The sequence below is a fragment of the Suillus paluster genome (assembly GCF_016628075.1).
Source record: "Suillus paluster strain FC165 chromosome Unknown EDB91scaffold_2, whole genome shotgun sequence".
NCBI lineage: Eukaryota > Fungi > Basidiomycota > Agaricomycetes > Boletales > Suillaceae > Suillus > Suillus paluster.
This window is the reverse complement of record NW_024537562.1, coordinates 670,546-682,787: the sequence shown is the minus strand read 5'-3', so window position 1 is coordinate 682,787 and position 12,242 is coordinate 670,546. Positions and strand designations below refer to the sequence as shown.

The window sequence follows — 12,242 nt, the reverse complement described above, 5'->3', positions numbered from 1 at the left end:
TAAGGATCAACAAACATTTCCAACCGAGACGCTGAGGCTAAGCGGAGACTACTACGTCTTTGTTCATAGCTAGTCATGTTTTTCTGTGGTATCTCTGGCGAACCCCCTCAGGACCCAGTTGTGTCTGCAAAATCTGGCCATGTTTACGAACGTCGATTGATTCTTAAATATATCAACGACAATGGCACCGACCCGTTGACGGGGGAGAAACTCGAGGAGTCAGACCTATTGACTGTCAAAGCCAGTGAGTTTTTTTTCATCACTTTTTTCTCGCAGTATGTGCTGTTGTTTTTTCCACTTCGTCGTTATTTGCAGTCCGAAGAATTTAATTCAAACATGCTAACCCATGTTTCCAGACCCCAAAGCTGCCCCTCCACGACCTCCCGCCGCAACTTCCACCCCCGCTCTGCTGCACATGCTTCAAAATGAGTGGGACGCGGTAGTATTGGAGTTGTTCGCCTTGAAGCAACAGTACAACTCCACTCGCCAGGAGTTGAGTTATGCTCTATACTCACAAGATGCAGCCAGTCGCGTCATTGCCCGCCTCATAAGAGAACGTGATGCTGCCAGAGAGTATGCGCTTTACAAATATCACCTTTCTTGCACCACGCTGACGCGTCCTGCCCCTATTTTAGAGCTCTGGCTAATGTCCAGGCGACTATGGGAATTACTCCAGCAAACGGCGCGACTGAAGACGTGGAAATGGCTGAAGAAAATGGTGCTCAGGAAGGTGCTCTACCCAAAGAGATTGTAGACCAGATTGACGAGACCCAGCAAACCCTCTCTGCTACCCGCAAAAAACGCAAGGCTCCCGCTGGTTATACGAGTGCCGCAGAAGTGAAAACATTCGTTGCGACACACACCATCCCGTCGTTGCACTCGGCTTCTCCTGCTGGCATGACTTCTCTTGCCGTTTCCCGTCTAAACTCATCTCAGTTCCTTACGGGTGGCAATGACAGGATCGTCCAGCTGTATGATAGAAGTACAGACAAGGTGTTGGTCTCCCTCAAAGGTCACACGAAGAAGGTCAACCACGTCGCTTTCCGCGAACACGAGGGCGAATCCACTTTGCTCTTGTCCGCAGGCGCGGACAAAATTGCCAAAATATGGGCGCATGATAGCGCTTCTGGCGAGTACATACCAAAAGCAACCATTCGGACGCACAAGGGAGAACTCACTGGCCTCGTTGTACATCCTACAAACTCCATTGTTGCATTGTCTTCCCTTGACAAGACATATTCACTCCATGAGCTCTCAAACTTTGCTCAGGTGTACCGGTCAGCTCCTGCAGAAGATGCTTTCACATCCCTTGCAATCCATCCCGATGGTGCTCTACTTGCACTGGGTACTGTTTCATCCAAGATCCAAATATGCGACGTCCGCTCCGGTGCAGTAGCTGCATACATCACACCACCAGACGCCTCGCCTTTCACCATCAATTCGCTTTCATTCTCAGAGAATGGCTACCATCTCCTGGCTCCTGACAGCCCCTCTTCCATTGCCATCTGGGACCTGAGGAAGATGAAAACTGCGCACACCATTCCGCTCGGGGATGGATTCAAGGTCAACAAGGTGGTATACGATTACAGCGCGCAGTTCCTGGGAGTGGCGGGCAACGAAGGCATCCGCGTGTTTGCTCATAAGTCGTGGGATGAGCTTGTACGTTTTGAGGAGGCGGGTGATGTGTCGGATATGGTGTTTGGAGAGCAGGGCAAGGAGATCTGGGCTACGAGCGGACGGGAGGTTAGGATCTGGGGTCAGCCTGCATAAGTGTGTGACTTTTCTTGTTCTCATCAATATTATCCCTGCTGTATTTCATCGCGTCGTTGCACTGGCTTTTGTTTGCAACATAAAACTATGGTGAGAATGACGTGAAGATTAATACTGACATGGGAGGTTGGTGTTCCAAGACCCACAGAAAAATCAGCCGATGTTTTTACCATACACTTATTGAGAGTTTCATTGTGTCATCGGTACATGAGTACAAGTGAGTTAATGCAGTCACCAGAACCGGAAGAAAATAATGGTAATGCGAAGATGCGAAAGTAATGCAACAATTGATGGCTAATAAGAAGTGAAGGACAGTGTTGTGGTCGGATAAGTAATACGAAAGAAGTGGGTAATATCTCGTGTTCAGTCATGCAGTGCGGAGGGGGGGATTTTACAAATACTGGTACAAAGGTCATCCGTCCGATGTAACATTTTCATGACCAAGTCGAAGGGCCAAATGTTTGTCCGGGAGGCATCACATAGAGAGGCGTGCCCAGTGCGTCTGCGGTCTTCATCCAGACAGTGTTACCCCACCAGTTGAAGGTAATTCCACCTTTCGGCATCTGAAGTACGAAGAAGATGACGATGAGGCTGAGCGCAACGCCTGCGTCGAGGCCAGCAGAGAGGATGTAGTTGTAGCGCATCCACCACCTGAAGTGGTAGCGGCGCATAAACCACTGGAAGATGAAGCCGACAATTGCCCAAGACGCAAAGTTGATGCCACTGGCAGGAGGCATGGCGCCAATGCCTGCGAAGAAAACGGGAATGTTGATGTATCTCCAGTAAGAGAGGGGGAATCGGCGAGCGAGGTAGTAGAATGGGATTGGAAGAAGGGCACCGACGGCAAAGAACCACAACAATGGGCTGTACATGGCACCCGGGCTGAAGAGACGGTGGGGGCCGATGCTGCCCCAGAGGAGGGACGCACTCGCGAAAGTGCCAGTGGATGGGCAAACGAAGAACTGAGGCTGGGTAGGTTGGCAGATGTCCACAATGTTGGCAAACATCCAGTTCTGCACGAGAGTGACAACGATGCAACTGACGAAGGCGGCGAGGACTTGTGCCGTAAACATGAGACGAGGGGGCACCTTCATATAATGACCAAGCTTCAAGTCGCCTGCAAACCCAACTGCCTGGTTTGTACCCATGTATGCGCTAGCTTTGAAGATCATGACAGCGACGGGTTTTCCAGGGAGTAAGTAGGCACCAATCATTTCGAACATCACATTCAAGGCAATCTGCTGATTGGTAATAGCTTGGAGCATGCCAACCGGAATCGCGAGCAGTGCGGCGAGACCGAGAGCAACGCAAATAGCCCAGATGGGGAGTTCCGTAGGGAAAATCTCCACCGTGACGAAGAGCAGGAGAAGCATCACGAGGCCGAGGATGACATACCACCACTGGGGAACTTCGGGGTATGCCTGCATCAGCCGCGAATGAACATCACGTTCATCCCTGAGGCTGCTCTTGAAGCGGCGGACAATGTCACGGCGGTACCACACTGCGACAACACTGTCAGACTGAGGCAGCAGTCACATCGGAAAAGAACTTACAGAAGGTATGCACAACCACTGAAGAGAAGGCGGCGAATGCAACACCATATGCAATAGCCATCGTTGCCGTCATGAAGACGGGCGAGTAAGCCTCGTACTGCGCAACGTTGAAAGTGGCATTGGCCACCACCTGAGAGGGATTATAGGGCATTCCCGTGTTGTCAAAAGTCGAGTAAGACGAAATCGGCAAGTACGCGGTGAACCACGTGTTTGTGACTGCGAGATACCCTTAGCACATCACACAATGAAAAGGGGAGAAGACATACAATAGATGATCGGCGTAATGATCCAGAAACAAATCACAAGGGCAACGACGGTGTTGGCCTCAGACCACCAAGGAGTCACCAAGGGGCTTCCAATGTACGAGATCATGGACCAGTCGAAGGTGAAAATGCCCATCCCAAGACCTGTGGACGTGCCAAAGAGCGCATTCACGGCCACGTTGTTAGGTGCAATCCAGCAGACCCAGTTGAACATGCTCAAGCCAGTCCACAAGTATCCTGGTACCCAGTACCATACGAAACTGCATGCCAGTGCAATGCAAAAGAATTTCTCCCGGGAGATGTGGCGACGCTCAGGCTTGCCATATGACTTGTGTAGAGTGTTGAATAAGGCGGAGCTGACAAGTGCACCGGGCCAGATCATGCTACTTGGCCAGACAAGGAATTGGCGAAGAAGGCCACCCATGGAGAAACCGATGAGTTGAGTTGAAAGAACAAGGCAGAGTTCATAGGAGATACTGAGGGTCTGGTTGTAGAAGACCTTCTGGGTCGCGATAATGTCGGTGGCATAGGCACCGCTGACTACAACATTCGCCATGACAGTGATGAGTACATGCTCCTTGATGTTGAAGGGTCCCGGGTTGAATGACCATGTGTATCCCATGGTATTGAAGCGGGTGGTGGGGAGGACACGCTCCATCGCTTTGCCAAGGGGCAGGGCGGTCAACTGAGCGACAATGCCAGTGATAATGATAGAAGGGTCTACGAATGACTTAAGCAAGCGGAACCAAGATGGAGGAGACTGTCAACTTACAGCGCATAGAGAAAAACTGATTAAGAGCCGAGATAAGGATGGTATAAAAGATACCCAACACCCACATGCGGAACGTATTCACGTGCATGGTTGGGTCATCAATGCCGGAGACAGCAGCTCGAACTTCAGGGTAAGGTGATTCGCTATCATATGACTGTCAGAAGGGTACTAGCAAGGCACCATAGCACTCACTCGTCGTATTCGAACGTCGAAGGCGTGGTGGTTCTCGAAGTAGTTGAGTAGCGCGTTGTAGACTCAGCTCGGGACTCTGTATCAAAGTCCGAGGCACCGCCAGAGTACTCTGACATTGGTACCTTTTTCTGCTCAAGCTCAAACACATCAGTAGTGGAGGAGGTGGGAGAGGGAAGTTCGGCATGGTAGTCAAAGTTGGGGTCGTTGAGATGCTCCATGAGAAAGTCAACATCCTCGGGAACATCGGGCACGCCTCTGGCGCGAAGGTTCTGAAGAGCGACAATGTTCGTCGCGCTGCTGTAAGCTCTAGGCTCCATGTCGAAACTGATTTAGGGGAGGGGCAGCGCTGTCAAGGGGGGAGGGCAAGCGCTGGCAAAGAGGACAAGGAGGACTCAGCAAACGGGCAGTGCGAGTATGGGGGGAGAATAAATTTCTGCCGATTCTAGTAGATATGCTGGCCTTTTGAGCGCGGACGGAAAGTCCACAGCTTGCCGACCATTCCACTGTGGACGTGATGCGCCTCCTATTTTAGAAGTTATGGTCACAGCTCCGCCCTGGAAGCGCACCATACAATAAGCCTAATTTGACATGGTCCACTGCAAAACAAAAAGCTGGGAGAAGGGCCGGGTGGTGATCGGCACATCAAAATTCAATTGTTCGTGACTCATATGAGCTAGACGCACTGTATTGATTAGGTCATACAAGTGTGGAGAAAGGTGCCACCAGCGTTCTCTGCTAAGATCTATCGTGCAAAGAGCCAAAGCCCACCACAAAGTGGCACTCGCGATGGATTGCTAGCCATGAAGCAAACCATGTGGCTAGAGCCAGGAACCCATGGAGTTAAGTTAGGTCATAGTATGCGAGCGTTCTGCCGGAAAGGTCGAGATGCCTAAGGATCCTTATTGTCTTGTGAGACCTGTTATTGTTGTGACCGAGAACGAACTTCATCGATGGTCAAACACAATAAGGCGTTTTGCTTCCGAACCTTTAGCCGAAACGCTATCTTTGCGTTATCTAATCTTATCTCTTGAGATTTCTGTCACGTGATGTGGGCGCACTGGCAAGTCGGCTTGTCCCTATCACACACAAGAGTACTTACTTAGGTGCGGTGGGGATGGGTGATAAGTAGCTGCTTTCATTATACTACGGATATTGCCGAAAGACAGGGAAGGTGCTTGGTCGGAATACATATACACGAGACATTGCAGCCCACCTGCAAGTCGAACTCCATAGTAGTTAGATTATCAAGCCAGCCGTTCTCTCTGATTAGCTATGTAACTATAATTTGCCGGTATGCATTCCAGTCTCCCCTGTAGGTAGACTAGATAGAAGAAAGATATTTGTTACGGTGCGTTTCCTGACTCTGGTCTAAGCCCGCCTGGATATGAATAAATCATCCCCTGTCTGGTGACTTGGTCACGTAGCTACAGAAAGGCCTTCCTTAGTTCCTCGATCAAAAATATAAGACGTCACGCGCGGTAATTGCGACTTTCGTGCTCAGTATTGCGAATACAAGACTGGGGCTACAAAATGAAATTCCGGTGTTATAGATCGTTCTCACCTCACTGTCACTGAGTCTAAAGTGCACTGCCGTAAGTATGTCCGCTGTTGAAACAGTCACTGAAGTCTCGCAGACCCCGTCAATACTCAACCTCCGCGGAGGGGATAAAGAGCAGAAGACAGAGTCATACTCCTATGCTCACTTGCTTCCCTATTTCTCACCTGAGAAGTACCCACCGCTCGCACCCTTCAAACATGAAGATCCAGGCTTCCGTGCACTCAAACACGCAGATCCCCGTGCATTCCTTAAGAATGCGATCAGCGTGGTCGAATTGACACCCAATCTAGGCACAGAGGTCAACGGTGTGAACCTCGCTACCCTTGATAGTGATGGGAGGGATCAACTTGCGCTCGAAGTATGCCAATTTCCGTGATATGACGATTGTAGCTTATTGTCTGCAAGGTTGCGAGAAGGGGACTTATGGTTTTCAGGGGCCAGCACGAGTTTATAGATAAAGGATCGGAATTCGTACCTAGAGTGGGGACGACACTTTGGAAGGTTGGTCGTGCTTCTCCTTTGTCCGCTCGATTGGGCAAGTGGTCCTGCTTCACGATTAATCGCATCTTAATTAGTGTGAGGACGATCTCTGACTAATTTGTCGTCCAGGCTGCACATTCACCCTACGTCTGGGCACCCCAAGGATTACCCGCAAATTCACCTTGTCTACAGGTGAGTGGTGTAAGCGTATCTATTCCGAAGAACTCACCAAACGTGGGCTTCAGGGATGCAAATTCGTCTTTCAACTTTGAAAGGGAGGATAGCATCACATCGACCGTCTGGCACTCCGATGTCTCGTACGAGCTGCAGCCCCCCGGGCTCACAACGTTTTTCCTTCTCTCGCAGCCAACGACAGGTGGAGACACATTGTTCACGTCCCAGGTATCAACTCTTAAGAAGCTCTCGCCCTCGTTCGTCGCCTTCCTGCGCACACTCAGCGCGGTGCACTCTGGGGTCGAGCAGGCTCAATTCTCGCGCTCAGGCAAGCGTGGCGGTATCGTGAGACGTGAGCCAGTGGAGCATGTCCACCCACTCGTGCGGCGTCACCCGGTCACTGGAGAAGAAGCATTGTATGTCAATCGCCAATTCACAACGCGTATCGTTGGCCTGAAGCGCGAGGAATCTGGTGCGTTTGATCACTGCGAGGAATCTCGACTCGACGCTGACAGATGCCTGCGATCAGAGACTATCTTGAAGTTCCTTTACGATCATGTTGATAAGAGCGGGGACCTTCAAGCCCGAGTGAAATGGCAGCCTGGCACCGTCGTTCTCTGGGACAACCGTGTCACTGCACATGTGAGTCGAACATATGAGCATCTTGGCTTGCTGGACTTACATCAATCGCGATTCATCAGTCTGCCATCGTTGACTATGGAAAGTCCAATGAACGCCGTCACGGAGCACGTATCACCCCGCAGGCAGAGAGACCGATTCCTGCTCTGGAAGGCCTTGAACTCGGTAGTGCTTAATGGACCATTGAATGAAGATTGGCAGGCTTGAGTGCAGCCTATGTTAATTTGTATGCATTAGATCTGTGATATTGCGATTTGAAACCATACCGTGACTATGAATCTATGATGCGACTTCTTGGTAAGAGTAAACAAATGACATTGGACTAGTACTGCATGCGCGCCGCGCGAGTACCTGTTTCTGTATTTTGTCCACACGCTTGCCTGCTAGATCTTTCCTGTGCAAATCATGTCTTCGGACACGAGAATATTATACCTGGTGTACTGCGGTGTTGCAGTGGCCGTTTTGAAGGAGTTCAATGTCGTGGTTACTGAGCCGTACATGGTGAATACGTCCAACTTCATATCGTTGGCCACCCTACAGGCTCACCTTCTTGATGATAATATAGGACGAGCCTTTCCATGTTCCGCAAGCATTGGCTTACTGCAGGGGTGAATGGTCAACTTGGGACCCAAAAATTACTACACCACCGGGACTGTACGTCGAGCACAAGCACCTACCCTTCCACGTTTCAACTCAATTATCTCGCAGGTACCTGCTCAGCTGTGTTGCTGCACCGGGTTTTTATGTTCAAATGCAATCTTGCTTTGCTGCGCCTTACCACGACCCTTACCCTCTTCGCGCTGCCGCTTGTCCTCACGCGATTGCTGGGGTTCCATCAACGACGCCGCCTCCCACCAAAATTAGCACCCTCGATTGAGGCACTTGTTCTGTCTACCTTTCCAATAGCGTGGTTTTTTGGGTTTTTATATTATACAGAGGTGCCAAGCCTTGTTTCTGTCTTGTGTACCGTAGTGGCTGCAACGCAGAACAAGCACTGGTTTGCTGGTTTGGTACGTGATCTGATCTGCTCTACGTTTTTCTAGAACGCATACCTACAATTACAGGGGTGTTACTAGCTAGGAATTGTGAGCTGCTTCTTCCGTCAAAACAACGTCATTTGGGTACTGTACGCGTATGCCGCGAGCCAGCTCATGCGTCTACGATTCAAACGCGGACATGGTGGACTGCACGATCCCCCCGCCTTGGGCGCTGGGCCAGGTCAGTCATACCATGATTGCGATGCCTATGTTCATGGGGTTCATATCGCGATTTTCAGGTGACTTTCTTCGATCGATCACCAGTGCCCCCAAAGTATTGCCCGAGTTACTCCCCGCGTTTACTCCTTATGCGGTGATTCTCGCACTTTTCGGTGGATTTGTGATTTGGAATGGCGGCATCGTGCTTGGTGCGTGTTTCTCGGGGATAATGATCGAGATAACCGTCGATGAATGTGTTATGTATAGGCGACAAATCCAATCACGTTCCTTCATTTCACGTACCGCAGCTGTACTACTTCGTTGCGTTTGCAGCAATGATTGGGTGGCCGGCTGTGCTTTGTGGTGAAGGCGGACCATCGAAGATTGCCACAGAAGTCATTTTACGCATGTTTGGGGGTAAAAGGTGGCGGAGTTAATCATGAGTGAACGCGTGGATGCTGATATGGATCGCATGCTGCAGGAGAAGGCTTCTGACTATCATGATATCGATCTTCATGGGGATTACTATTCAGCGTTTCACGTGAGCTTCCTGTCACTGGTTGATATCTAAACCTAACCTTGACGCAGTATCCATCACCCATTCATCCTCTCCGATAACCGCCATTATACCTTCTATATCTGGCGTCGAGTATTCATGCTGCATGCGGCAGTACCTTACCTATTCATTCCAGGGTACCAAGCGTGCGCCTGGGCGTGGTGGGTTCGTGTTGGTGAGTGGTTATATAGATTCAGAAGTCATCGATGGCACTAACCCTGGACGTCATTCATCAGCCCGTGATCAGTCGCTGTTGCAGACCTTAATCCTGCCCGTTTTAATATTGCCTACATTGCTGCCTACACCACTACTGGAACCGCGATACTTCCTGGTACCATATTTGCTACTCAGGGCTCAGGTTGTGGATGTGCAACCCTATGGTGTTGTTGTCGAGGGTCTGTGGTACGCGATGATAAATATGGCAACGACGTATGTGTTCTTGTACAAAGAACGAGCGGAAGTTGGGAGGTTTATGTGGTGATCTGGCAATACGATTTTGTAGTGTTAATATATTTGAGTGGACAGGAGTCATACATTTGGACCCACTGATGCAAACAAGACCACACGCGCGCGACTGGTTCGGTTCAGTTGAAAGAAATCAAAAGTTTAGAAAAGCCATTCCAAACAACCTATACCCCCGGGCCCGGATACAAGTCACAGTGCAGATCATAACGCAGCTCTAATTCCCCTAATGTCACCAGAAACGAGTACCCAGCCATCACGGCCTTCTAAACCAACCACTCGAAGTTCCATCCGACAGTCACTCAATTTCACGTCAGTAGGCAAAGCCTTGGCGGATGTAATCAACAAGGAGTCCCGCGACCGCGAAAAACCTAATGAGAAAGCCCTGAAGAAGTCAAAGGACTCTTCAAGACGCCTCAGTGCTATTATGAATACCAGCGCAATCCCCCAAGCTAATAACGCCACTGCATCAGCAAAGTCAAAGTCTCCAATTCCGGGGCACGCCAAGGAGGACACTTCTCCATCCACAAAGACAGTCACTCGTAGTATCAGGAGACAGTCTGGTCTCCTCAAACCCGCTCCAGTTTGTGACGATATGGGGCTAAAGGTACTAGATGCTGCTGGTATCAGTCCTACCATGAAGCGTTCGTCTACGCTACGCCCAAGAACCGCTCCTGCGCCCACATCTTCTGCATTGCCGAAATATCGGCCAAAGTCCACTCTCATAGAGTCTGTTCTCCCAAAGAAACCTGTATCTCCCGCTCGCGCCGGCACTCGCAAGCGGCTGAGCACATCAGAGGAGGAGGACAAGGCTCATGCCCACTCTCCCGATGGCAACCATTCCCTTGAGAAGAAGAAGTCTAAGAGGCCGATCAGTCCTCTACCCCATAGAGCACTTACGGTGAAGGTTAACTTGCCTAACCTCACCCCCCCTTCAACGCCTTCCAAGACCAACAAAGCGTCACCAGCGAAGAAGGCCTCGCCTGCCAAGGTAGATTCCGCACGACCAGCTAAAATCATAAAGACGACCGCTACATCATCTACGTCTAGGTCAAACATTGCACGGCCTCCATCGTCTTCATCGTCTCGTAGCTCTGTCTGCTCGCAGAGTTCACCTCAGACACCTTCCAAGAGTGGCCTTGGGTTCGGACGCTCGAAAAATAATCAAGCATCCAGTCCCCTGCGTTCTACCGGTCGTCCTGCTCCGGAGTCTCCGCTTGCTCATCACACTCGTCAGCTTTCTGCTGCGACCCTTGGCAGAGATACAACACCCACCCCACTGTCGCAGCTTGCGGAGGAAGACAGCGAAGACTCCATTGAAGCTGATGATGTAGAGCTTCTCCTTGCCCCTGCTGCCCCTCTTGGGGCACCCACACCTGCGATCCCCAGGATTCGGGCTGTTCGACCTCAAAACCATGAGTCAGAACTTCAAACGCCCTCACGCCCCTCACAACTCCTTCCTACACGGGCGAATCTTTCCTACCTGTCGCCTGTACCTTCGATGTCACAGAGCTCGCCTCGCCTCCGCCCTCCCCAAGCCAATGGCGCAAATCGTGGTTCAATAATGTCTTGGGAACAATTAGCACATGACGGATCACAGATAATTGGACAGGAAGAGGTGGAGAAAATGCTGTCAGAGATTCAGGCGCCCTTTACGCCAATTACCCCCTCACCGAACGTCAGTGTCCTCGCACTTGAAGTTCCTGAAAGCCCCTGTCTCTCTGCTCTGCCATCTCCGGGTGGCTATGGGTCTATATCCCAGGTTTTATTGCCGGACGTTACGCCATCGCCCGCAATGCACCACCTTAACCAAGTGTTCGATACGTCCACGGAGCTTCCCCCTCCTATGGACTCGGGCACCGTCACTCTACTTCGTTTACAAGTGGCATCCGCCGAGAACACAGCGCAGGAACGCCTCACCCGTCTGCAGGACCTGGAGGAGCAGCTGCATGCTGCTACACAATCTCGTGTTCAGGAGACCGAAGAACTCGCGAAGCAAGTCTCCTTCCTGGAGAAACAGCTTCGCATAAGCGTTGAGGCGAGGGAGAGGCTGGACGAGGGACGCGCTGCCTTCACCGCATCCCTGCAGGACCAGTTGCGTCACGCAGAAGCTCGCGGCGAGCAGGCAACTGATGCTGCTTTTGCTCGCGGACAAGAAGAGGCTGCTGCATCGTGGGCTGATTTGCTCAATCAGAAGCAACAAAAATGGGAAGTATGTTCCCTTGCTCGTGAGATTAAAGTGGAATGGGCTTCTGTCAGAGGGCAGGCGGAGGTAGAACAAGAGTTTCTGCGTGCGAACCGCGAGACGCTGAATGTATTCCTGGCTATGCTGGATCAAAGCCAGATGCAGATGCAGGGCCTGCTTGCTTGAGCGACGTGAGTGCCACCAGAATCTGACTTGGCAGCAAGTTTTCTGAACGTCGGGTTACAGACTTATGCTTATGACCTTCATCTATTCCTCGGATCAATTTGTACTACATAGATGACCTCACTATGCCCGTTGACTAGATTATTACCGCCGTGAGGCATCAGCAGCACACTCGTGTACCGATAGCACACAGTACCAATTGTCTAGCCATTACTACGAATAGTCGTAATGAACATACCAATATCTATTTGTCTGTCGC

At 50.8% G+C, this 12,242-nt stretch overlaps 5 protein-coding genes across 5 annotated transcripts; 4 read left to right on the top strand and 1 right to left on the bottom strand.

The window, feature by feature from the left end:
• The first annotated feature begins 8 nt into the window (after nucleotides 1-8).
• On the top strand, nucleotides 9-1,932 carry EDB91DRAFT_1214202 (nuclear matrix protein NMP200). The gene is made up of 3 exons (XM_041320792.1): nucleotides 9-244; nucleotides 357-573; nucleotides 636-1,932. Exons 1-3 carry the CDS (start codon nucleotides 76-78, stop codon nucleotides 1,768-1,770), a joined length of 1,521 nt encoding a protein of 506 aa, XP_041183690.1. The 5' UTR covers nucleotides 9-75; the 3' UTR covers nucleotides 1,771-1,932.
• Nucleotides 1,933-1,987: 55 nt separating this feature from the next.
• EDB91DRAFT_264085 (OPT oligopeptide transporter) lies at nucleotides 1,988-5,092 on the bottom strand. The gene is made up of 5 exons (XM_041326642.1): nucleotides 4,551-5,092; nucleotides 4,359-4,501; nucleotides 3,590-4,306; nucleotides 3,324-3,539; nucleotides 1,988-3,271 (listed from the first exon to the last, which is right to left on the bottom strand). Exons 1-5 carry the CDS (start codon nucleotides 4,865-4,867, stop codon nucleotides 2,205-2,207), a joined length of 2,460 nt encoding a protein of 819 aa, XP_041183689.1. The 5' UTR covers nucleotides 4,868-5,092; the 3' UTR covers nucleotides 1,988-2,204.
• Nucleotides 5,093-6,148: 1,056 nt separating this feature from the next.
• EDB91DRAFT_1276766 (TauD-domain-containing protein) lies at nucleotides 6,149-7,670 on the top strand (the record flags this gene model as incomplete). Its single annotated transcript, XM_041324664.1, has 6 exons — nucleotides 6,149-6,466; nucleotides 6,514-6,647; nucleotides 6,718-6,780; nucleotides 6,834-7,234; nucleotides 7,292-7,404; nucleotides 7,464-7,670. 6 exons carry the CDS (start codon nucleotides 6,149-6,151, stop codon nucleotides 7,575-7,577), a joined length of 1,143 nt encoding a protein of 380 aa, XP_041183688.1. The 3' UTR covers nucleotides 7,578-7,670.
• A 136-nt stretch (nucleotides 7,671-7,806) lies between these two features.
• EDB91DRAFT_1233767 (glucosyltransferase) lies at nucleotides 7,807-9,634 on the top strand (the record flags this gene model as incomplete). Its single annotated transcript, XM_041321139.1, has 9 exons — nucleotides 7,807-7,902; nucleotides 7,967-8,009; nucleotides 8,122-8,411; nucleotides 8,478-8,619; nucleotides 8,678-8,806; nucleotides 8,865-9,021; nucleotides 9,079-9,138; nucleotides 9,186-9,328; nucleotides 9,390-9,634. The coding sequence occupies 9 exons, from the start codon at nucleotides 7,807-7,809 to the stop codon at nucleotides 9,632-9,634; spliced, it is 1,305 nt and encodes a 434-aa protein (XP_041183687.1).
• Nucleotides 9,635-9,726: 92 nt separating this feature from the next.
• Nucleotides 9,727-12,225, top strand: EDB91DRAFT_1096458 (uncharacterized protein). Its single transcript, XM_041317000.1, has one exon. The coding sequence runs from the start codon at nucleotides 9,845-9,847 to the stop codon at nucleotides 11,984-11,986; it is 2,142 nt and encodes a 713-aa protein (XP_041183686.1). The 5' UTR covers nucleotides 9,727-9,844; the 3' UTR covers nucleotides 11,987-12,225.
• Nucleotides 12,226-12,242: the final 17 nt, after the last annotated feature.